Source organism: Oryza brachyantha, chromosome 2 (genome assembly GCF_000231095.2).
Source record: "Oryza brachyantha chromosome 2, ObraRS2, whole genome shotgun sequence".
In the NCBI taxonomy this organism is placed as follows: Eukaryota; Viridiplantae; Streptophyta; class Magnoliopsida; order Poales; family Poaceae; genus Oryza; species Oryza brachyantha.
Genome location: NC_023164.2, coordinates 9,025,484 through 9,050,172, shown reverse-complemented (window position 1 = coordinate 9,050,172; position 24,689 = coordinate 9,025,484). Strand labels below are relative to the sequence as shown.

Here is a 24,689-nt window from a genome sequence, read left to right as displayed (position 1 = left end):
GCGCTGGATCCGACGGTTGTCCACCAGAATCCGACACGCCGGGCCTGCCCCACCGCTGCCCACGAGGACGATGCGATGCTCACTGCCACTGCCTTTTTCAGTTAGAGAGAGAGAGAGAGCAAGAGGGGCCGGTTCTTTCGTTCGTTCTCTGACCCGTCGCTCGCTCGCAGTCGCAGCAGCGGTGCCTGGATTTGGCTCTTCTGCCAGGACGCATCATATCCTGGCGTGCACGTTTGATTGTACCAGGCCGGACCAGTACATAAACCGCCCCTCCTCTCCCTTCCTTCACCCGACGACCAAGCAGAGGAGAAACACAGAGACCAAGTGTGGAAGTGAGTGATGCAGGGAGACCAAGGGTATTACGGTGGCAGGGACTCGCCGCCCCAGGGGTACGGGTACGGCTATGGCTACGACGCCGGAGGGTATTACTCCAACGGCGGGTACCCGGCTGTGGCGGCGTACGAGGACCCGATGGTTGGGAGGAGGCCGCACGACTTCCCGGCGACGATGAACGAGCTGGAGTTCCAGCCGTCGGCGACGTGCCCCAAGAACTACGTCATCTTCGACCAGACGTGCACCAAGAGCCGGGTCATGTTCCACCCCTCGCTGGCCCACAAGTTCGACGGCGGGTCGTCGGCGTACGACAACAACAACGCGCACGACGCCGGGAAGGGAGCGTACAGGGACCACGTCGAGTACAACGACAGCTGCTCGGTGCGGCTGAAGGAAGACACGGACGAGATCGACGCGCTGCTGAACTCGGAGGACGGCGACGAGGACGACGTGGTGAGTACGGGGCGCACGCAGGGGTACCGGGACAGCAGCTCCCCGGACTCGACGTGCTCATCCAGCTACGGCGGCGGCGGGCAAGCGAGGCCCGGGAACAAGAAGAAGCGCATGCAGAAGATGGTGCGCACACTCAAGGGCATCATCCCCGGCGGCAACCAACTAGACACCCCCGCCGTGCTCGACGAGGCCGTCCGGTACCTCAAGTCGCTCAAGGTGGAGGTCAAGAAGCTCAGCGTGCGCGGCTCCGACAACTGATCACCACTACCATCATCTTCATCGACGACGACGGCGACTACACCGGCAGAACGAAACCATCATCATCATCGACGACGACTACGACGGCCTAGCCGTGGCGCGTGCGTGCGTGGGTTATTGGCAGCTGGTACCAACAATAGACGCCCGCATCGCCAGTATGCTAATGCGTACCGCGGATGCGTGCTGGGCCTGAGCTACACTAGTTCGTACTACGAGTACAAAGCTACAATATCGGCATGGGCACGGTGGCCCACCAATCAGGGGACGCGGCTGGCTCGCCCTCGCCCTCGCCCTCGCACGCTGCAGCCGCCACTGCGTTTGGTCTTGGGGTTGCCTCGGCGCGAGGACGGCATGATGGCGTCCAGTGGAGGGAGGATAATGGAGCCAAACTGGGTTATGGGCCCCAGTAACAAAAATAAAAAAATTGTCGCTGATTAATTAGCTTCTTGTTGTTGTTGTTGTTGTACTATTCCATGGGCTTAGTATGCGTGATGTTGTGAGATCGAAAATCAGCACCTTACGTACGTACGGTATGTCTGCAACATCAACTGGAGCTGGCAAAACAGCGCGCTTGCCTGCCCCCATGGCGAACGATGAATTGAACCAACAGCGCAGGCTCGAGGACGCCGGCCGGGAGGCCACTCTGCGCCCTGTTGGACCTGGTCTACGCAGGCTTCCCCTCTGCTGCAAAATGCAAACCACAGTCATCATCATGCCATCCATTAGACCAAACTATACACCGATCGATTCACTGCCCCCCGTCGTTGCGTTGCATCGCATTGCATTTGCAATATCTATCCTGCATTGCGCCGCTCGCTACACGAACAAAAAAGGCACTGTGCAGGGACAACGCATGGCTCGGTGACGTTGGCCACACCAGTGAGAGCCAGTTTTCGTGCTCCAGCCATGTGGTGCATGGAGTGCTACTAACTACTACCACCATATAAGTATGCATATGCATCTATACGCAGACGTGTTAGTGCTTAATTGCATGCGGGCGCTATTTAATCTTGTTTGGTTAAGGTGACTGTCTGTCTCCGTGTTGCTGTTGATCTTGCCATGGCAGCTGCTGCTGCTGCTGCTGCTACTCCATACTACAGATGTGAGGCCGCACTAGCTCGCTAGCGTGTAATGGAGCGAGGGGGGGTTGGATCAAGGGGAATTATGAATTGTGGATGAATGCATGCGGGGCATGTGTTTTGGCCCACCTTCAGGCGCATGGTGTCTCCCCCACCCCCCCCCTCCCTGTCTTTTGTTAATTCTACTGCACTCAAGTTCGCTACAACAAAAATATCCCAAATACTTTGTTAATGTGTGTGGAGAAACGATGTATATATATATGCATAAATTTTGTTAGGGCCTCTTGGTATATGCTCTATGTACATATATATTTTTTATGATGAATCTGAATTATGTTATCCAAATTTGAGAAATGAGAACAGTGTGTAGCTGGTCGTCATAAATTCTTTTTCTACAAATATGTTGCTCATTTCTTAATGCATCGATACTAAGGTCAAAAGGATGATTTACCATGTAAGTACTACCTTCATCTCTCAAAGACTTCATTTTTAGGTTTTCTTGTTTATCTGACTTTATTTTTTAAATAAGGATTGGATTAGAGTTTGGTAAAATAATATTTGAAAAAGTAGACAACAATGACATTGAAGTTTGAAAAAAATAAAGGGTATTTTAGTTTTTATGGATTTGTATTGGCATGGGTGAAGTAGGGTAAAAGTAAACTATTTTTTCGATAGAGCGAGTGCATATGAACATAATAATCACTAAAAAAAAAGTCCGAACAAGATTTGCTAAGCTGAGAAGACATCATGCCTAAGGTGATGTTTAGATTTAGAATATTTTTGGAAGAAGGGTCACGTCAAATGTTTGACTGGATATTGGAAGGGGGTTTTAGACACGAATGAAAAAACGAATTTCACGGCTAGCCTAGAAACCGCGAGACGAATCTTTTGAGCCTAATTAATCCGTCATTAGTACATGTTGGTTATTATAGTACTTATGGCTAATCATGTGCTAATTAGGCTCAAAAGATTCTTCTCAAGATTTTTTCCATAACTGTGTAATTAGTTTTTTGATTCATATATGTTTAATGCTTTATTAGGTGTCAAAAAATTCGATATAATGTTTTTAAAAAAATTTTAGAAACTAAACAAGGCCTAATAGTAGTACTACAGTGTAGGGGGCCACCAGCAGCGGCGCGGCGGGCATGATGCTGCTGCCCCCGGGCGCCGTGATGCCCGCCGCGCTCAATGTTGCGGTCATCGACCGGGGGCCCCACCAGTCAGCGTCTCGTAGGGGTAATAGCCTAGCTAGGGGGGTGGCTTCTGTTCCGACAAGGCCGGGTCGGTCTGAGGTCACGTGGGGCGCACGGCAGTGGATTGTGCGCTTTGGCACGCGTGCGTTGGATCCGACGGTTGTCCACCAGAATCCGACACGCCCGGGCCTGCGCCACCGCTGCCCACGAGGACGATCGGACGGCCACGATGCGATGCTCGCTGCCACTGCCTTTTTCAGTTTATTAGAGAGAGAGAAAGAGGGGCCGGTTCTTTCTTTTGTTCTCTGACCCGTCGCTAGCTCGCAGTCGCAGCAGCGGTGCCTGGATTTGGCTCTTCTGCCAGGACGCATCGTATATAGAGATGGCAACAGACCCGCGATCCGAGATCCGATGGATATTTACTCCATTAGAGTATGGGTATGAATTAAATATATTATCCGTGGATAAGTAATTAGACAAATACTTTCACTCGATGGATACACGGGTATAGAAATAAACCTTACCCAGCGGGTATGGCTATGAGGAAATTTAATTACCCGTGACGGGTATGAATATTTTAATAGTATAAAATTTTACCAGTGGGTATAGGTATGGAATAGCAATACCCGATGGATATTTACCTATTGCCATCCCTAATCATATCCTGGCGTGCACGTTTGATTGCACCAGGCCAGACAAGATCATCCATCCATGTCAGAGAACAACTGGAATTTTTTCGATGATTTTTATTCCTGCAAGTGAACAGTCAAACGGTTTTGTCTCGCATCGGCGAAGAACAAGCAGTTTTGTGTTAGTGTGTGCTACAGTGCTAGTAACAGTAATATTCACTCACAAATACTGGTATGTGGTATGGGATAGACGTATATTCACTTGGTCAAAGGAGCCAATGTTGCCATGCCCGTGCATGATATGAACGGTAGATCCGTAGTCGTAATGCAGAGCTGCGCGTGCGTACGGTAGCTATAGCTGCTAGGGTACAACAATGCCTGGAGCACTTTGGCATACTAGCTAGCTCATGATCACCTTTCCTGAGAAAGAATAGCTAGGTAGCTTCATGATCCATCCATCCATCCATCTATCGAGAGCTCTGCAGCTGCGGCAACAGCGCATGCAGGAATAGCCCAAGTGGTGGTACCGTTGTGGTGTGGTGGCGGTGGTGGGTGTACGTGCGCGGTTCGGGTCGAAGCACCGAGCACGCACGCACGCACGCAGCCGAGCCGCGCTTTGCTTTTCGCTGGCCGATTCGATGGGCGGGGGGAGCGAGCAGGCGGGGCACTGTGCCGTCGTCAGAGGATCGGATTCCCCACTTGTCCTATTCGCTCTCGTCTCGTTGGCAGGACGGCAGCGTGTCTCGGCATCTCGGCGGGCGTCGCGGGACGGACAGACAGACGTCCGCAGATCAGCCGCCGGCGCACGCAGTAGAGCACGCTGCACTGCAGGACACGGCGCACGCTGGCCACCCACCTCCACCTCCGCCGGCCGATTTTATCCAAAGGGCAGCAGCCGCGAAGCCGGAGGAATACGCTGCTGCGGTGGAGACGACACGTGGGAGGAGGAGCAAGCGAGGAGCTACTGCTGCCACTACAACAGTGTTGTACAAAACTGCCGACTCGGCTGTTTTGTGACGGTACTAAAACCGTCCCGTATCGATGATACGGTCGTTATTTTATGTTTATGAACGTTAAATTTTTGTATTTAGCGATTAATCATCTGTTTTTCTGTTTAATCGTTCGCATAATCCGTATAAATAGAAAAATCTACCGTTACAATATCTAACCTATCTAGACTCTATACATTTTATTTTAGTATGTTTGACATTTCTATCATTGGCAACTAACTATACTTATATTTGTGCCTATGTTTACTACCATTTATATTTTATTATATTTTTTACAATTTATAATAAAAATAAACTAAAAATATTACTATTTGCAATGAAATTCTAGCCTTTACACGACATGATTATTTTTATGATTGCTCAAATTAATATTGGTATAAATACATCTATTTTATATGATCTTAGATATTTAAATATCTCCAAAAGAAACCGTAATACTAATGTATACATATATTAATATAAACGTTATATTTCCGTATAATTCCGATTAATCGTCCATATTCCGATTAATTATTTGACGGCACCCTCTCCGTCCGACATCCGTATTCCGTTTTCCACAACACTGCACTACAATACTACTCCCTCCGTCCCAAAACAAATCACCTTTTATACAATGTTTGACTCTTCGTTTTATTAAAAAAATTACGATTAATAATTTTATTTTTATTAGATGATAAAACATAAATAATACTTTATGTGTGACTAATTTTTTTAAAAATTTTTTGAAAATTTTTAAGTAAGACGGACAATCAAATGCTCGATAAAAAACCAAAAAATTGGTTTTTTTGACCGAGGAAGTACGAGCTAGTCGGGGCGAGTTGGGTTGGCGAGGCTTTCCGGAGTAGGGGGAGGGGGCATGAGGAGGCACGCACACCCACCACCCCAATCGAGTAGCCACACAGCTAAGCTCGGCGAGACGATATAACCACCTCTTCGCTTCGGTATTAAGGCCGTGTTCGGGAGTGAGGTGGGATGAGTTAGTTATCCAGCGCAGAAAACTTAGTACTACCTTCGTCCCTAAATGTTTGACGCCGTTGACTTTTTTATATACGTTTGACTATTCGTTTTATTTAAAAAATTTACATAATTATTAATTATTTTTATATCATTTTATTTATTATTAAATATACTTTTATGCATATATATAGCATTACATATTTGACAAAAAAAATAAATAAGACGAAGAGTCAAACATGTATAAAAAAGTTAATGGCGTCAAACATTTTGGGACAGAGGGAGTAATAGATTAGTACTTCCTCCGTTTTAGAACGTAAGACTTTCTAGCCTTGTCTAGATTTATATGGGTGGTAATGAATTTAGACATATATATAACTATATACATTTATCAATTGATGAATTTAGGTAAGACTAGAAAGTCTTATAATACGAAACACAGGTAGTACATGATTAATTAATTAATAATTATTGAAAAAAATATAAAATAGATTAATATGATTTTTTAAAAACAACTATGTTATATAAACTTTTTTTAAAAAAATAAACTGTTTAACAGTTCGGGAAGCGTGCGCGCGGAAAAAGAAGGGGTTAACATAACTAAGCCATGCTGCCGAACGCGGCCTAATTCCTCTTCGATGTATTCACTCTCACTCACGCACATGCACTAGTATGAGTAAGAGCAAGGTTAATAATATAGCCAAAAAGATGGTTATAAGGTTTCTTATAGTCTTATTTTAGCCCACCCATATAGTAGTAAGCTTTTTATTAGCAATGCAGGACCCACATGTCACTCCCACATAATTTTTTGGTTCTTGTGTCTAAGCTGGCTATAAGATTAAAGCTCACTGCTACTCTCTCTCCCCCACATAAGTATTTAGCCAACTTATAGCCTGCTATTATACTTTCTCTAATAGTATCATCTCTATCTGTATTCGCACCTGTATGTAGTCAAAAGAAGTGAAAGGGAATAAAATTTAAAGACAGGGCACGATGAGGCCGCCCTAAAGACTCCCCCGGTGAAAAAAAAAATCCCAGACCCTTTTATAAACCGTGTGCCTCCTCGCCAATTCTCCATTGCACAAACCATCCTCCTTCGTCCTCGCCCTACGCTCTCCCCTGTCTCTCTCCATTGATCATCGGCAAAGCCATGGTCATCTTCTTCCTCATCTTCGTGTGAGTGCCTCTGCTTCTGTTCTATCTGCCATGCCTATAGGGCAGGTACTACCTCTGGCCTGAGCTCCCTTGTTAGACATTTAATGCTACGTGGTTAGTGAAATTAACAGCTAATGAAATAACGATCGATCATGCTCTGAATTTGCAGGTGAGAGCAAATCTAGCTGCTTCCTCGATCGATCGGCCGGTGTGTGGTGGCGGTGGTCTCGTCTGAGAATGTGCATTGGCTTCAACGGGAGTATGAGGGTTCCTAGCAAGGCATGCACCGAGGCGGTGATGAGAAGTGGCGCCATCGCGTACTACCACACACTGACTAGGGTTTGCCAGGTGCTTGATCATTGCATGTATTGCCCCTCTCTCTTTCTATCTCTGCTCCTTCTCCTTACTCTGCTACCTCTGTTTCTACGGTTCCTAATGACATTTAACTAGTTATGTTTAATTGCAATCGTCCCTTTACTCACGGTTGGAGGAAAAAAAAAACAAGATAATGTGCTTGGCATGTCAGTATAAAAGTGGCATGTCCTGTTAGCTCGTTTGTCTTGTGATGACAACCGTAAGTCAAGTGTCGCACAAGTTGGCCTTGCTTGTGTTGCTGTCAAGCCTCCACATCCAACAATATACTACTCCCTCCGTCCCGTTATATATGGGATGGAGCACTGTAGAGGCACAACCAAGAATTATGGGAAATGTCACATGTGCCCCTCATCAACAATAAAATTCTCAGTGCTAGACCAAATGATTGGCACAATAAACAAGGAACATTCTTGAACTTTCTAGGAGAATTAATGCACATGAGACAAGAAACAATAAAATCCCACTCAGCTTACATTTTCACACACTGCATTAGCACAACATGGACACAGTATAATTCAAAAATCAAACTTGCTGCTCAAAACAAGCCCGCCAATAGCACTCTCTGCTACTCACGTTTATAAACCAAAGCACTCACATTCCAATCATCCATGGAAGACAAACCACACAGCAAGACAAACCAGAAGCTAATCCATGGAAGAGGGATATGAAATTCCTGATCTCAACCTTGATCCTGGTGTGCAAGTACAAGTGCTCCATGATGATCATCGTGTCCAAGAAATCCTCCAAGTTGAAGGTCATGAGATCCTTGACTTTAACATGTATAATGTTGTGCAAGGAGATGCTGTCCGACATGAAGATGATGAGCTTCCTAATCTCAACCAAATTTTTGGTGCATATGAAGAGGATGTGGTGCAAGATCAACATCAAGACCCTGCAATGCAAGAAGCTAGCTTCTTCAATGGATGGAGTGCACAAGAATTTTGTCATCTAAACATGGAGACAGGTATGGAGTTAAAATCTTACAGCATAGCAAGTTATAATCTTCCTCAGATTGCCAATCCTCCCTTCTGCTAACATTACAGAAATATACATGTAATCTTGTTGAAAGTTGCAAAGATAGAGTACAAGCAAGTTATGGTCAAATGTATCAACAAATTAATAAACTTAACAACCCCAATATTGGCTCTTTCTGTAACACTTTTCATCTGTACTGTTGTGTAATAATCACAGTCTGAAATAAGCACATCACATTTACAGTAAATATATTTGTGTGAACATCGTTTATGTTTAAATTTTTCTTCACCACATGTCATGCAGCAAGTTATGGAGAAGATGATATAACATTTGAGGATTATGAAATCTTTGACGTCCAAGATCAATCTAATTATACAGGTACACAAATAATGTTGTGCTCATATATAATCGCCAAGGGTGCTGATTGGGATATCATAGGTCTAGCTCATGTCTTACCTTTTCTGTTCATGCAGATAAGGAGGATTTTCAGGTGTATTCCAGTCATGTTGACGTTGTCTTTGATGAAGAGGAGCTTGATACATCAAGTGATGACTCAGGTATGACATGCAAATGGCATTCATTAGTGTACATAAAGTGAAAATTAAATTGTCAGTTCATAGATATATTCATATATATGAAAATTGCAGCTACTGAACCTGAAATAATAAAGAGAAGAAAATATTACTCAGAGGTTGAGAAGACAAGTATTTATGGAGCTTTACTTGCAAGCAGTATCAATGGGAAACTTGTTGCTAGAGATACAATAGCAAAAATCGCAGCTATGTTTGATGTGAGAAGGAGGGTTGTACAAGACATTTGGACAAAGGCAAAAAAATGTGCAGCGGCAGGTGTTGAGGTTGACATTAAATCTAAGAAACCTGGTAATTGTGGCCGGAAAAGAAGTGCCATTGATTTGGCTCAGGTCTTAACAGTTCCTTTGAACTCCAGGGGCAGCATTAGATCTCTTGCTGCCGCACTGAGCGCTACCAAAAGCACGGTGCATAGGTCATTCATGGATGGTCGACTTCGCCGTCACTCAAATAGCATTAAACCTTACTTGAAGGAAGCTAATAAAAAACAAAGGCTAGAATTCTGTGTATCCATGTTAGATCCTGGTACTGTTCATGATGAACCAAGATTTACAGACATGCAAAACATTGTGCATATTGATGAGAAGTGGTTCAATGCCACTTCAAAAAATAGGACCTTCTACTTGGTATTCAATGAAGATGATCCTGAGAGGTGTGTGCAAAATAAGAACTCCATTGACAAAGTCATATTTTTATCTGCTCTCGCAAAGCCTAGGTATGATGAGGAAGGACACTGCTACTTTGATGGCAAATTAGGAATTTGGCCCTTTGTCAGGAAGGTGAAGTCTCTAATTCATTCAATATATTTTTATTGATTTCACCTCACTAATTCACTCGCTCACTTGTTCTTTGCATTGTATGCATGGCAGGAACCGGCACAAAGGAGCAGTCATAATAGGCCTAAGGGTACTTTGGTCACAAAATCTATTACAGTTTCGAGAGAAACAAGTAGGGCTTTCTTGATTACAAAGGTTATTCCAGCTATTGCCTCTAGTTGGCCAAGAGAAGATGTAGGGAAGACCATATGGATTCAGCAAGACAATGCACGAACACATATTCTGCCTAACGATGAAGCATTTGCACTCGCGGTGGCCCAAGTAGGTCTAGACATACGCATCATGAACCAGCCGCCTAATTCACCCGACATGAATGTGCTTGATTTGGGTTTCTTTGCTTCTCTTCAATCAAAGACATACCTCAGAAATTGTAGTAACATGGATGAATTAATCAGCAATGTGGAGGAAGAGTATAATGGGTATGATTCTAACTTGGTGAATAGGGTTTTCCTAACCCTGCAAAGTTGCTTCATACAAGTCATGAAAGCCGATGGAGGTAATGGCTATAAGATACCCCATATGAATAAAGAGCGATTGGAGAGGCTTGACATGCTCCCTACTAGTCTTACTTGTGATATTGCACTTTACAACAAGGTTAAGCAGACCTTGTTGAACTAGTACTGTCTAGTCATACTTTTGGTTTTTTTTACACCGATGGAGTTTGTAAATATGTGGTGATGAAGGAGCAACTAACAGTGATGATATGTTTTTCAATCTTTTGTTATATAATTAATTCAGCAGCACTAATTTTAGCAATATTTCAATGTATATTTAATTCGTCACTAAATTCGTAAAATTAAAAACTGACCGGAACCCATTTTAGAACATGCCATTGGATATTTCATTTTAGCACCAATTTCAGCATAATACTAAAGGAGTATATGACTACAAAATATCACTCCGTCAATCATACTATGTAACACTGCGGTACTATCTATAGTTGCAAACTTTACAATATTGCTAGGGCATATTGCACTAAGGACTTCTACATCCATTGTGCATTCATAACAAAATAACAAAAAAAATCACATTCAACAGTATGGTAATCCTAAATTCTTCTACGCTTGCAAACCTGGGTATACGTAGGAAACATGATATCATGCAAATCTTTCATCTGTGATTGCCCACGCACATTGACGCCCTCATCATCAGTCTCTGCGTCGGAGATTGACTTTCCTTCATCAAAGACAATGGCATAGGCCTTCTTCTCGGTGCTTCTATTCACCAGGCTGCTTGTATTGCCCTTGCTGTCTGTCTCCACATGAGCGATTGCCTTTTTCTCATCAGCCCATGCCTTCTCAATGCTTGTCATGTCGATGCTTGGCTTCTCATAGTCTGAAACAATCCGGCGCCACTCGTGCAACATTGTACTATGAAGAAGATAACACATATCAACCTAACTGATTATATGAACCAAATTATATTGCTACAAATACAGAACCATCCCAAATCAACAATGTAGTGTGAATCGCATACCCCAAGCGAGGTCGCGATCCAAGCCGGCGCTGCCCTCCTGTTTTGGTTGTCACTGTATGCCTGCATGGCAAGGGCAAATAAGTGCAACATAAAAAAGCACAAAACCTAAAAAAAAAATCCAATGGGGAAGGAGCAATAATTCAGTAAATAAGAGAGGAAACCCTATCCCAATCTCCTCGGTGGTCACATGTAGCTGTGTTTCAGGCACGAGTTCATCATCGCAACCTTGCGATATGAACTCATTGGCAGCCCCTTCATCATCCGAGTCAGGCACAAACTCCAAGTCGTCAAAAAAAACGCCTTCCACCACCGGCCGCGGCTTGTCACCTCGCAACCACCACGTCCCGCGAACCTTGCTGCTGGCCCGCATCCTGCCACTGGCCCGCAAACTGCTGTCGTCGACATGTGTGTGCCGCCGGTAGCCGCCACCCTCCGTCGCCCTATCCGAGCCAACACATCCTTGCCACATGTCTCCGCCATTGACAGGGCCAAGCGTTATGCTTCGATTACTGGACATCCAGAGTTCCGCTACAAAACTGAATTTCAGAGTCATGAATCCAACGTATATTTATAATCTGAATTTGGTGTTGTAGCACATAGTATTCTCTTTTATTTCCATGAAGTTGCAATCTTCAAATAAAATTAAGAAGTTGGCATTCTTATTTCAGATAAAAAAATTCCTTAACTTACTCACAGGCTTGTGGCTTTATGCTCTTGAAAGCATAGATGAAGCATTACATTGCCGTGCTATGCTCCTGTTTTATCCTTGCTGGAAGTACTTGCATTTGGAACTCACATCTCTGTTGTCTAAATGATCTGTTCTAGTTTGACTATCTCAAAAGTTTGGAAATAGAGGAGAAGATCAACAAGATCAGGTGGTGCCAGACATCCAATAATTCACTCTCCCTTCTGTCTACAAATGATAAAACAATCAAACACTGGAAGGTATGTATACAAATATGTCAAGATCAAGGAGTGGTTTTCAAGATTTATGCATGCCAATATCTTGCTCATTTAATTTAATATTTAGTTTTAGTTATGAATTTGGACAATTCTCGGAGTGTAGGGACTGGTAGATCCAACATGCAACAGCATTATACAGAGTTAGCGGCACTCAAACTAGAACTAGAGCAGTTTATTTGCATAATACAAACTAGTCTTTACATCATCACAAGTTTCACTCATAGGCAAGCATGGAAGTTTAGGAGTGTCAGTGAGATTGAGTACCTTGTAAGAAGAGATTTTGCTCAGCAGAGGCCTTTTTTTGAAGAGCAGCATGAAACAAAATGGATGAGAGAATGCAGGCAAGGCATTAATCAGAGCGGGGTGGTAAAAGAGGAGCTGAGGTGGGTTGGTCGCCCCTCCGCCCATCGTTACCCTCGCCTCGCCGTCACCGACGCAACCTCGCCTACGCCGGAGCGCCGTCGCCCTCCCATCGCGCCGTTGTCGCCGTCGGGCGCCATTGCCGCCGTCGGCCATGCGCCTCCTCTCTACCTCGGCCGCCGCCTCACCTCGCCGATCCTTAGCGCCGCCGCTCGCCACGCCGTCGGTCGTCGCCGCCGCCCGCTGCCGTTGCGCCGACGTCGCCGGTCACCGCTCGCGCCGCCGCCCCGCCGTCTGCCGCCTGCCGCGCCTGCGCTCTCCCCTCCCTCCTCTGCTCTCTTCCTCTGTCCAGCGGGCCCGGCCAGTCGATCTCTCTCTCCTCGTGGGCCCTCTTGTCAGCCCCTCTTCTCCTCTTGTCTCACTGCCAGTGGGTCCCGTCTGTCAGCCTCCCTCTCTTCTCAGTGCTGACATCATGCCTCCGATTAATTGCGCAATAATTGATTTAGGACTTTTCTGTTTAGCTAAAAACCCAGAAAACTTCTAAAATTCATAAGTAATTCATCTAGTCTCCGTTTAGGTCCAGTCAAGTTTCATTAAATCCAGAAAATGCCAAGAATCCATTAAAAAAAGTTTCTTTCTCTGTTTCAGTAGTTTTTTAGCCTGTTTTTCTTGTTTTGCCTTGTTTGTCGTAGGTTTTGACCCCGTCGAAGCGCCGTTCGTTCTCGAAGTCGTCGCCGAAGTTCTTCGTGGGTCTAAGCAAGGCAAGTGGCACCCTTCTTTAATCATATTGAACCTATGTTTATAAAATCCCCCGCTTTTACATTCAAACATGCATTGTATTCAAATGTATTTACTTTATTTATCTATTGGGCATTTACCAATATATCCGTTGATTCCCATTCATTATTATTGTCATCCCAGGGTTAATTTGACTAGAATTAGGGTTAGTCAATGCTTAGCCATGCTTAGTTCAACTAGCTCACCAATTATTATTTAATTATTGTTGCACTTTGGTACACCTTCAATGGTTGTTATCATTATTTTTTTCCCGAGGTGGATTAATACAACTAAAATATTGCTTATGGTGGGCTGTGGGTGCATGGTTTTGAGAGTCGTGCCCATGGCAATTAAGGACCGGTTCTCAGGAAACCCTGAAGGTCTTACACGTACTAACCACAAGCCAGAATGGGCAACGGTGAGACCCGTAATCTAGCTTGTCCCTATTCGACGTACCCAGGCAAGGGTAGGCGTGATGGAGTATGGATGGGCAATCGTGGTGTAACGAAAGCTTTTCCTGCTTCCGGATCTACCAAGGCACAAGAGGGGACTGCCCGACTTGGTGTAAAGGTGGGGGTGAAACCTGAAGTGTGGTACGATTGTCTAGGGAGGGTTAGGCGAAAGGTCTTATCATGGTTTCCATACTGAGGTATCGTGGTGATACGTTGGGGCATGGTAACATGCTTGGCAGCCATGTCTTGTGGGTAAAGTTGTACACCTCTACAGAGTAAAACTATTCGAATAGCCATGCCCGCGGTTATTGGGCGAACTGACAGATTCACTGGGATTAGTTGAACCTCTTTAATAATTTTATTAATCTTGGAACTGGTTTGACCCTGCACGACGTGGTGTAACGTTGGCAGTGGTTTGGGTCTGTCGCAACGTGGTTTAACGTTGGACAGAGGGTTGACCCTGTCGCTACGTGGTGTAACGTTCGACAGCGGTCTGGGCCTGTTGCAACGTGGTGTAACGTTGGACAGTGGATGATTATTTTAAATGTTACTTTACTTTTATTTCAGTCTATTTTATTTACTGTTTTGCTAAATTACTGCAGCTTTTGTGCAAGTTAACCTTAGCCTATCCTTGTTACCCTATTGCATTCACTATTCTTCCTCTCTTGGGTGTTACTTGTTGAGTACGGTGGTTTGTACTCAGCCTTGCTTAATTTTTCCCCCACCAGAGCAAGTGCCAGAGCCTGTGTCAGAAGAAGGTTGTTCCGAAGGTTGAAGTAAGGTTCAGTCCGCCGTCGAGAGTGCCTGTGGTGTGGAGCCGTCTTCGCTAGCTGAAGCTGAAGATTAGATGGTTTAGTTTGTTTTCCTTTTCCGCTGCATTTCGATAGATAATTGTTTTTATTTGTTTTTAAGTCGTGGAACTGTGTATTGATTTGTCATAGTGTGTACTCGGGCTGATGCCTGGACCGAGATTTAATACATGATATTGTTCAGAAATTTGGTGTAAATTTCTGGGCGTGACAACACAACTCCAATAAAGTTTTGTATAAGATTTATCTTTCAGCCTGCAACTTTCCCTAGACAACATCCCAAACAAATAAGTTAGTTGTGAGAAGAAGAGCATCAATTAGTTTTTGGTAAATGGTACACACAGAATAGTAAAATAAATAAAAGTTTGTCTGTGCATTCTAAAATCTGAATTAACAAAACTGTGCATGAATATGTAAGTTCAATTTATACAGTTGAAGGATGGAACAAAAGGAAGCTTGATCATATGTATGCAGGAATAGGGTGTGGTTGTTAATCATGGATGTAAGACATCCAGAGAAGCAAAAAAAAAAAGCTAACCTCGTGCTTACTATATACTACAGAAACATCAAGAATAACCGAAATGTACTAACCTAACAACAACAAAGCAAAATGTACAAACTTGACCATAGCAGAGCAAGGAGCATGCTTCCATGCTGTACTACACGTAACCTCATTCCTGTGCTGCATCAATGGAGAAGAAGTTAATATATACAAGAAATGATTGGAGCAAAAGTTCATCTCATCATTGATGTTAAGTTTAGGAAAGAGAATGTTGAGTGAATATTTCAATAGAGCTAAATGGTCGGCTCGGCCCAGTGGCAGATGCAACAGAATGCAAGCACGAAGAACACATCGTATGGCATTACCCAGTGGCATATGGGTAATGTAGAACTGCAAAGCATATTTTTGCTATCAAAACCTATTTTATCATCTGCATAAAAATATTACAAATGCATTTTTATTTAGCTGCTGGAAATGAAAAGCATAACATTGTTGTGCCATAAAAAGATTTTATTCCCTGAAACATATAAGATAATTGTATCGTTAAGTACCGTAAAAGAAGATAATATATCAATTTCTAGTGATCCTAGAAACGTTACTGTCCTTAAACATATAACTAGGTATTTCTTAGTAAATCTAGGAGTTAATAATGGAAAACCAAATCACATAACAAAGCCATTTACAAAGCTGGTGTATGCTGGGTTGGTTGAATGGTTGCAGTATTTGTCAATTATAAAAGAAATTGATTCATATCAGTCTAAACTGAATAAAACTACTAAGATATGCATGGTCCCGATGAATGGTTCGTAGAACCAAAAAGAAGCCTTCGTACATAGAACTTTCATAAGCACTGAAAAATTTTAGAACAAACTGACACTGTGACTAGAGAAGAGGTAAGATGGATGAGTAGAACTATACCTTCTTGTTGAAATTCGGTGAATTTGATTATTTCTAAGGCCACATGTAGAGGGATCGTGAGCAATGAGTTGCATACATCCAAAGTCAAAACTGACACTCATCTCTTCATATTGTTAAGAATCATGAACAACCAGAAAATAATCAATCATCGTTCCTGAAGGATTCATAAAGATGGAAAAAGCATTAGTTAGTTCATAATGATCCAGGCAAGTTCTCCGTTAAGCAAGCAATATAGAAATGTAATCGTTGGTGGATTGCCTCACCATAAGAAAAAATAAGACAAAAATATCAGGAAAAAAGAAGATAATGATCGACTGAGCTTTTGTTGCAGTCGTCACTGAGACGCTCCATCCTTGTCGCTGTGGCTTGCCATCGTTGTCACCGAGGCGCGTCTGTCATTGTCGCTATCCTGACCGAGTTGCCGCACTCGCCCTCCCTTCCTGTCACTGGCCTCCTAACCAACAGTCCGCCCTACCTCTCCTATATCCCAGATCTGGCACCAAGCAGGGAGGAGAGGGAGAGCAAGAGGATAGAGAAGGCAGTGGTGAGAAGAGGGATGAATGTCACGCCCAGAAATTTACACCAAATTTCTGAACAATAGCATGTATTAAATCTCGGTCCAGGCATCAGCCCGAGTACACACTATGACAAATTAATACACAGTTCCACGACTTAAAAACAAATAAAAACAATTATCTATCGAAATGCAGCGGAAAGAGGAAGACAAAACTAGACCATCTAATCTTCAGCTTCAGCTGGCGAAGACGGCTCCACACCACAGGCACTCTCGACGGCGGACTGAACCTTACCTCAACCTTCGGAACAACCTTCTTCTGACACAGGCTCTGGCACTTGCTCTGGTGGGGGAAAATTAAGCAAGGCTGAGTACAAACCACCGTACTCAACAAGTAACACCCAAGAGAGGGAGAATAATGAATGCAATAGGGTAACAAGGATAGGCTAAGGTTAAATTGCACAAAAGCTGCAGTAATTTAGCAAAACAGTAAATAAAATAGACTGAAATAAAAGTGAAGTAAACATTTAAAATAATCATCCACTGTCCAACGTTACACCACGTTGCAACAGGCCCAGACCGCTGTCGAACGTTACACCACGTAGCGACAGGGTCAACCCTCTGTCCAACGTTAAACCACGTTGCGACAGACCCAAACCACTGCCAACGTTACACCACATTGCGCAGGGTCAAACCAGTTCCAAGATTAATAAAATTATTAAAGGGGTTCAACTAATCCCAGTGAGTCTGTCGGTTCGCCCAATAACCGCGGGCACGGCTATTCGAATAGTTTTACTCTGCAGAGGTGTACAACTTTACCCACAAGACATGGCTGCCAAGCATGTTACCATGCCCCAACGTATCACCACGATACCTCAGTACGGAAACCATGATAAGACCTTTCACCCAGCCCTCCCTAGACAATCGCACCACACTTCAGGTTTCACCCCCTCCTTTACACCAAGTCGGGCAGTCCCCTCTTGTGCCTTGGTAGATCCGGAAGCAGGAGAAGCTTTCGTTACACCACGATTGCCCGTCCATACTCCATCACGCCTACCCTTGCCTGGGTACGTCGAATAGGGACAAGCTAGATTACGAGTCTCACCGTTGCCCATTCTGGCTTGTGGTTAGTACGTGTAAGACCTTCAGGGTTTCCTGAGAACCGGTCCTTAATTGCTATGGGTGCGACTCTCAAAACCATGCACCCACAGCCCACCATAAGCAATATTTTAGTTGTATTAATCCATCTCGGGAAATGAATAATGATAACAACCATTGAAGGTGTACCAAAGTGCAACAATAATTAAATAATAATTGGTGAGCTAGTTGAACTAAGCATGGCTAAGCATTGACTAATCCTAATTCTAGTCAAATTAACCCTGGGATGACAATAATAAATGGGAATCAACGGATATATAAGTAATTGCCCAATAGATAAATACAATAAATAGATTTGCATAAAACAATGCATGTTTCAATGTAAAAGCGGGGGATTTTATAATCATGGGTTCAATATGATCAAAGAAGGGTGCCACTTGCCTTGCTTAGACCCACGAGGAACTTAGGCGACGACTTCGGGAACGAACGGCGCTGCGACGGGGTCAAAACCTACGACAAACAAGGCAAAACAAACAAAACAGGCTAAAAAACTACTGAAACAGAGAAAGAAACTATTTTTAATGGATTCTTGGCATTTTTCTGGATTTAATGAAACTTGAATGGACCTAAACGGAGACTAGATGGATTACTTATGAATTTTAGAAGTTTTCTGGGTTTTTTAGCTAAACAGAAAAGTCCTAAATCAATTATTGCGCAATTAATGGGGCTGATGACGTCAGTGAGGAGAGAGGAACTGACGGCTGACAGGTGGGGACCACCTGTCAGTGGGAGAGAGGGGAAATGGGCGGCTGACACGCGGGCCCGGGGAGGAGAGAGAGGAAGGGGCTGGCGGGGAACGACTGACGGGTGGGTCCCACTCGTCAGCGAGAGAGGACAGAGAGGAGCGAGCAGAGCGCGCGGCTCGCGGCTCGCGGCGCGACGGCGCGGCGGGCGGCGACCGGCGGACGGCGGCGCGGACCGGCGGGTATGCGGCGGACGGCGGCGATTGGCGACGGCGGCCGGGAAGCGAGGACGTCGGCGGCGCGAGCAGCGGCGCCCGAGCGCGGCGCACGACGACGACGGCACGGCGGCACGGCGACGGCTGAGGAGGAAAGGGGAGGTGGCGATGGCGATGACCGGCGGCACGAGGGCGTCGACGTCGGCGACACCGACCGGCGACCGAAGGGCGACGACGGCGTCGGCGAGGAGGAGGCAGAGACCGCGGCGGGGTGGCGCGGCTCGGAGCGGCGGCGGAGCAGAGCGAAGGGAGAGGGTGGCTGAGCGGCGGCGGAGCGGAGCGGCCAAGTGGCAGCGAGAGAGGAGAGGAGAGACGGCCTCGACGGCGGCGCGGGGACAGTGACGGCCGGCGACGGCTCGACAGCAGAGCGGCGGTTGGTGGTCGGCGGAGGCGAAGGTGGTGACGAGAACGGCGACGACGAGTCGGCGCGGACGAAGACGGCAGGTGGAGGGGCGACGACGAGCGCCGGCAGCGCACGACACCCAGTGACGGCGCGAGGGATCGGGTGGCAGCGGAGCAGAGCGGAGGAGGGAGCTCAGCGACGGCGTCGCGAGGGAGAGGGGGATGAGATGCGGCGTTCAGCCGGGGAGGCGGCAACGGCGCAGCAACGACGGCGTCGGCGACGACGTCGGGCGGCGACAAGCGGGCGGCGACGGCGACGACGGCGCGGGGGTGAGCTCAGGGGTGATGATGAGGGAAACGGGAGAGGGAGAGGAGAAACGCTCACCGGCGGCGACAAAGAAGGCGGCGCGTCGGCGAGGGCGAGGCGGCGGTGATGACGCAGACGCGCGGCGGCTGACGACGCGCGGTGACGAGATCGGCCGACGGCGTCGAGACGACGAGCACGGCGGCGGGAGGGACGAAGGGGCGGCGACGACGCTCGGGTGCACACCGGCAGCGACGGAGGCCGGCGGGAGATCAGCGAAGACGAGGCGGCGGTGGTGACGCGGGTGGGCGGCGACGTCCGACGGCCGACAAGAAGATCGGCGGCTGACGGCGATGGAGGGGAGCTTCGGGCGGAGAGGGGAAAGTGGCGGCGGGGCGGCGGCGTGAGGATTTTATAGGGTGGCGGCGACCGGCTAGGGCGGGCGGAGGTTGGAGACCGAGTCGGCGACGGCGCGGTCTCGGCGGCGGCGGTTGCGACGCGGCGCGGCGGAGGACTCGGGGCGGCGGCGGACTCGGCTGGCGCGACGTGGCGCGGGCGCGGGCTGGCGCGGAGACGGGGTTTCGGTCGCTGATAGGTGGGCCCCACCTGTCAGTGGCGCGAGAGAGAGGAGGGAGGCGGCGCAGACTCGCGGCGAGCGCGGGCGCGGACGCGCGAGCGAGCTGGGCCGAGGCGGCCCGGCCGGGAGGAGGCGCGCGCGCGCGGGGACGGAGCGGAAGGCCGGCTCGGCTGGGCCGGCCGGGCGAGGAAAGGTGGGCCGGCTCGGCTGGGCCGGCCCGGGAAGGAGGAGAGGAAAAAGAAAAAGGAAAAAGAAAGGAAGGGAGGAAAATTGGACTTGGGCCCAATTTGGGAAGGAAGGGAAAAAGAAAGGAAAAAGGAGGGAAAAAGAGAAACCCCACTTTTGCCGAGTTTTAAATTAATTTGTTTGGCCAAATTTTATACTTCTGCAATTTAAATTCAAATCCTGTTAGTCGATTTGCGAGCCTCGATTTAATTGAATTAATTCCTTTTAGAGGGATTTTTCCTGAGTTAATTAAGCCAATTGTTATTTACGGATTTCTTTTTACGATTTAGGCTTGGGATAAAACTCCGGGCGTGACAAATCCACCCCCCTTAACAGAATCTCGTCCCCGAGATTCGGAGGAGCTGTTAAAGAGGTGCAGACAAGCAGCCTAGAGTTGGCAGAACTTACCTGGAACAAACTCGGGTGCGGCTTGAGCTTCCTTGGCTGAGACTTGATTGACTTGGGCTTGCACGAATCCTCGTTTGTTGCGTCTTGGCTGTGGACACTCCTTGGCGAAGTGACCCGGTCTGTTGCAGTTGAAACAAACCCCTGGCTTCTGAGCTGGTGTTGCCTGGCTTGGCGGTGGCAGTGCTGATAAGGGCTGCAGTGGTCCTCCATTGCTGTCGTTGTCATGGGGGTTGTAGTTGCTTGGGTTGAAAGGTCGGTGTTGACGAACAATCGGTGTCGAAGACCCCTGCTGTTGTCCAAAGTGCAAACGTGGCCTCTGGTTCTTTCCTGTGTTGACTTGTTCCGCTTTTCTCTTGCGATCCATCTGGTTGCACTGGTCCTCCTGGCAGATTGCTTTGTCCACTAACTTCTCAAAGTCCGCAAAATCCTTTGAGATCAGCTGTTTGGTCAGGTCATCATTCAATCCTTCAAGAAACTTCTCTTGTCTTTCAGCATCGGTGCGCACATCTTCCGGGGCATAACGTGCTAGGCGGTTGAACTCATGGAGATACTCTGTAACTGTCATATCCCCTTGTTGTAGATCACAAAACTCTCGCTTCTTCTGTGCCACTATTCCATCCGGCACATGAGCTTTCCGAAAACTGTTGCAGAACTCGTCCCAAGTGATATCTGTAGTGGCAGTCCGAGTAGCCAGAAGGTTATCCCACCAAACGGAGGCGGGTCCCATCAGTTGGTGAGTCGCGAAAGCGACCTTCTCTTGATCACTGCACTCCAAAAGATTCAGCTTCTTTTCGATTGCATGTAGCCAGTCATTTGCTTCCATCGGGTTGGTTGTGCTCGCAAACGTCGGTGGTCGAACTCGAAGAAACTCTGATAACCTTGACTGTGCTGGTGGTGGTCCTTGGTGTTGATTCTGCTGCTGACTCATCCAAAGCTGCATCACCTGTTGGTGTTGTTGTTGCATCTGTTGCATCATCATGGTCATCATCTGAGCCTGGTTGGCTAGAACTTGGGCAATCGTCGGGTCCTCTTGTTGCGGCGGTGGCGGTCCATTGCGCGAACCTTCATGGTTTTCTTGACTTCCAGTTGCTCCATTGTTGTTGCGGTTACTGTTCCTTGTGTTCACCATCTTCAGAGCAGAAGGAGAGAACAAAGGCAGAGGAGAAAATCAAAGGGGCTTTTCTTGAATTACTCGAGTGAAATTTTCTGATCTGGATTAAAATACTTAAAAGAGCACTCAACTCCTGGTGGTACAACCATAACGCCACTACTTGCTATGATGAACCGCTAACCCCAAAACAAACCTACACACATAAAAACTACCAAGCAACGACTAAAAGACGATGCTAGGGTAACGTCTACGGCTCGAAACGGCTGCGACGACTGAAGAAGCAAAGCTTGACTCTTGAACGACTTGTCTTCAACTTGAGAGCGACGCTTGGAGTAGCGCAGACCTGACTCTTCACTTCGGGAAGAACTTGAATCTTCGGTCTTGACACTTGATCGGCTGAAGTTGCTGATGACTGCTGCGACGAAGGCACGGGCTCGTCGGTGGGATGACACACATCTATAGAGATCAAGGTTTGAGAAGCAAGAATGCTCGCTAAATTTTCAAAACCAAAAGACTCGACTCTTTTTTTTTTTGCAAACGACTCAAATTTTGCAAATCCTAATGCATATGACAGAAGGCTCCTAGGGTTTCCATTTGGCTCATCCTACGGTCAAGATTGGCTCTGATACCAACTTGTCACGCCCAGAAATTTACACCAAATTTCTGAACAATAGCATGTATTAAATCTCGGTCCAGGCATCAGCCCGAGTACACACTATGACAAATTAATACACAGTTCCACGACTTAAAAACAAATAAAAACAATTATCTATCGAAATGCAGCGGAAAGAGGAAGACAAAACTAGACCATCTAATCTTCAGCTTCAGCTGGCGAAGACGGCTCCACACCACAGGCACTCTCGACGGCGGACTGAACCTTACCTCAACCTTCGGAACAACCTTCTTCTGACACAGGCTCTGGCACTTGCTCTGGTGGGGGAAAATTAAGCAAGGCTGAGTACAAACCACCGTACTCAACAAGTAACACCCAAGAGAGGGAGAATAATGAATGCAATAGGGTAACAAGGATAGGCTAAGGTTAAATTGCACAAAAGCTGCAGTAATTTAGCAAAACAGTAAATAAAATAGACTGAAATAAAAGTGAAGTAAACATTTAAAATAATCATCCACTGTCCAACGTTACACCACGTTGCAACAGGCCCAGACCGCTGTCGAACGTTACACCACGTAGCGACAGGGTCAACCCTCTGTCCAACGTTAAACCACGTTGCGACAGACCCAAACCACTGCCAACGTTACACCACATTGCGCAGGGTCAAACCAGTTCCAAGATTAATAAAATTATTAAAGGGGTTCAACTAATCCCAGTGAGTCTGTCGGTTCGCCCAATAACCGCGGGCACGGCTATTCGAATAGTTTTACTCTGCAGAGGTGTACAACTTTACCCACAAGACATGGCTGCCAAGCATGTTACCATGCCCCAACGTATCACCACGATACCTCAGTACGGAAACCATGATAAGACCTTTCACCTAGCCCTCCCTAGACAATCGCACCACACTTCAGGTTTCACCCCCTCCTTTACACCAAGTCGGGCAGTCCCCTCTTGTGCCTTGGTAGATCCGGAAGCAGGAGAAGCTTTCGTTACACCACGATTGCCCGTCCATACTCCATCACGCCTACCCTTGCCTGGGTACGTCGAATAGGGACAAGCTAGATTACGAGTCTCACCGTTGCCCATTCTGGCTTATGGTTAGTACGTGTAAGACCTTCAGGGTTTCCTGAGAACCGGTCCTTAATTGCTATGGGTGCGACTCTGAAAACCATGCACCCACAGCCCACCATAAGCAATATTTTAGTTGTATTAATCCATCTCGGGAAATGAATAATGATAACAACCATTGAAGGTGTACCAAAGTGCAACAATAATTAAATAATAATTGGTGAGCTAGTTGAACTAAGCATGGCTAAGCATTGACTAATCCTAATTCTAGTCAAATTAACCCTGGGATGACAATAATAAATGGGAATCAACGGATATATAAGTAATTGCCCAATAGATAAATACAATAAATAGATTTGCATAAAACAATGCATGTTTGAATGTAAAAGCGGGGGATTTTATAATCATGGGTTCAATATGATCAAAGAAGGGTGCCACTTGCCTTGCTTAGACCCACGAGGAACTTCGGCGACGACTTCGGGAACGAACGGCGCTGCGACGGGGTCAAAACCTACGACAAACAAGGCAAAACAAACAAAACAGGCTAAAAAACTACTGAAACAGAGAAAGAAACTATTTTTAATGGATTCTTGGCATTTTTCTGGATTTAATGAAACTTGAATGGACCTAAACAGAGACTAGATGGATTACTTATGAATTTTAGAAGTTTTCTGGGTTTTTTAGCTAAACAGAAAAGTCCTAAATCAATTATTGCGCAATTAATGGGGCTGATGACGTCAGTGAGGAGAGAGGAACTGACGGCTGACAGGTGGGGACCACCTGTCAGTGGGAGAGAGGGGAAATGGGCGGCTGACACGCGGGCCCGGGGAGGAGAGAGAGGAAGGGGCTGGCGGGGAACGACTGACGGGTGGGTCCCACTCATCAGCGAGAGAGGACAGAGAGGAGCGAGCAGAGCGCGCGGCTCGCGGCTCGCGGCGCGACGGCGCGGCGGGCGGCGACCGGCGGACGGCGGCGCGGACCGGCGGGTATGCGGCGGACGGCGGCGATTGGCGACGGCGGCCGGGAAGCGAGGACGTCGGCGGCACGAGCAGCGGCGCCCGAGCGCGGCGCACGACGACGACGGCACGGCGGCACGGCGACGGCTGAGGAGGAAAGGGGAGGTGGCGATGGCGATGACCGGCGGCACGAGGGCGTCGACGTCGGCGACACCGACCGGCGACCGAAGGGCGACGACGGCGTCGGCGAGGAGGAGGCAGAGACCGCGGCGGGGTGGCGCGGCTCGGAGCGGCGGCGGAGCAGAGCGGAGGGAGAGGGTGGCTGAGCGGCGGCGGAGCGGAGCGGCCAAGTGGC

General features: G+C 47.0%; 2 protein-coding genes across 2 annotated transcripts; one reads left to right on the top strand and one right to left on the bottom strand.

The window, feature by feature from the left end:
• The first annotated feature begins 308 nt into the window (after positions 1-308).
• On the top strand, positions 309-1,544 carry LOC102720674 (transcription factor bHLH144-like). Its single transcript, XM_006647163.3, has one exon. It carries the CDS (start codon positions 340-342, stop codon positions 1,042-1,044), a length of 705 nt encoding a protein of 234 aa, XP_006647226.1. The 5' UTR covers positions 309-339; the 3' UTR covers positions 1,045-1,544.
• Positions 1,545-10,888: 9,344 nt separating this feature from the next.
• Positions 10,889-18,562, bottom strand: LOC121053479 (the record flags this gene model as incomplete). The annotated part of the gene is made up of 4 exons (XM_040520439.1): positions 10,889-11,210; positions 11,317-11,376; positions 11,478-11,705; positions 18,528-18,562. Coding segments are annotated over 4 exons (645 nt in total), but the record flags the coding sequence as incomplete, so codon positions are not given.
• Positions 18,563-24,689: the final 6,127 nt, after the last annotated feature.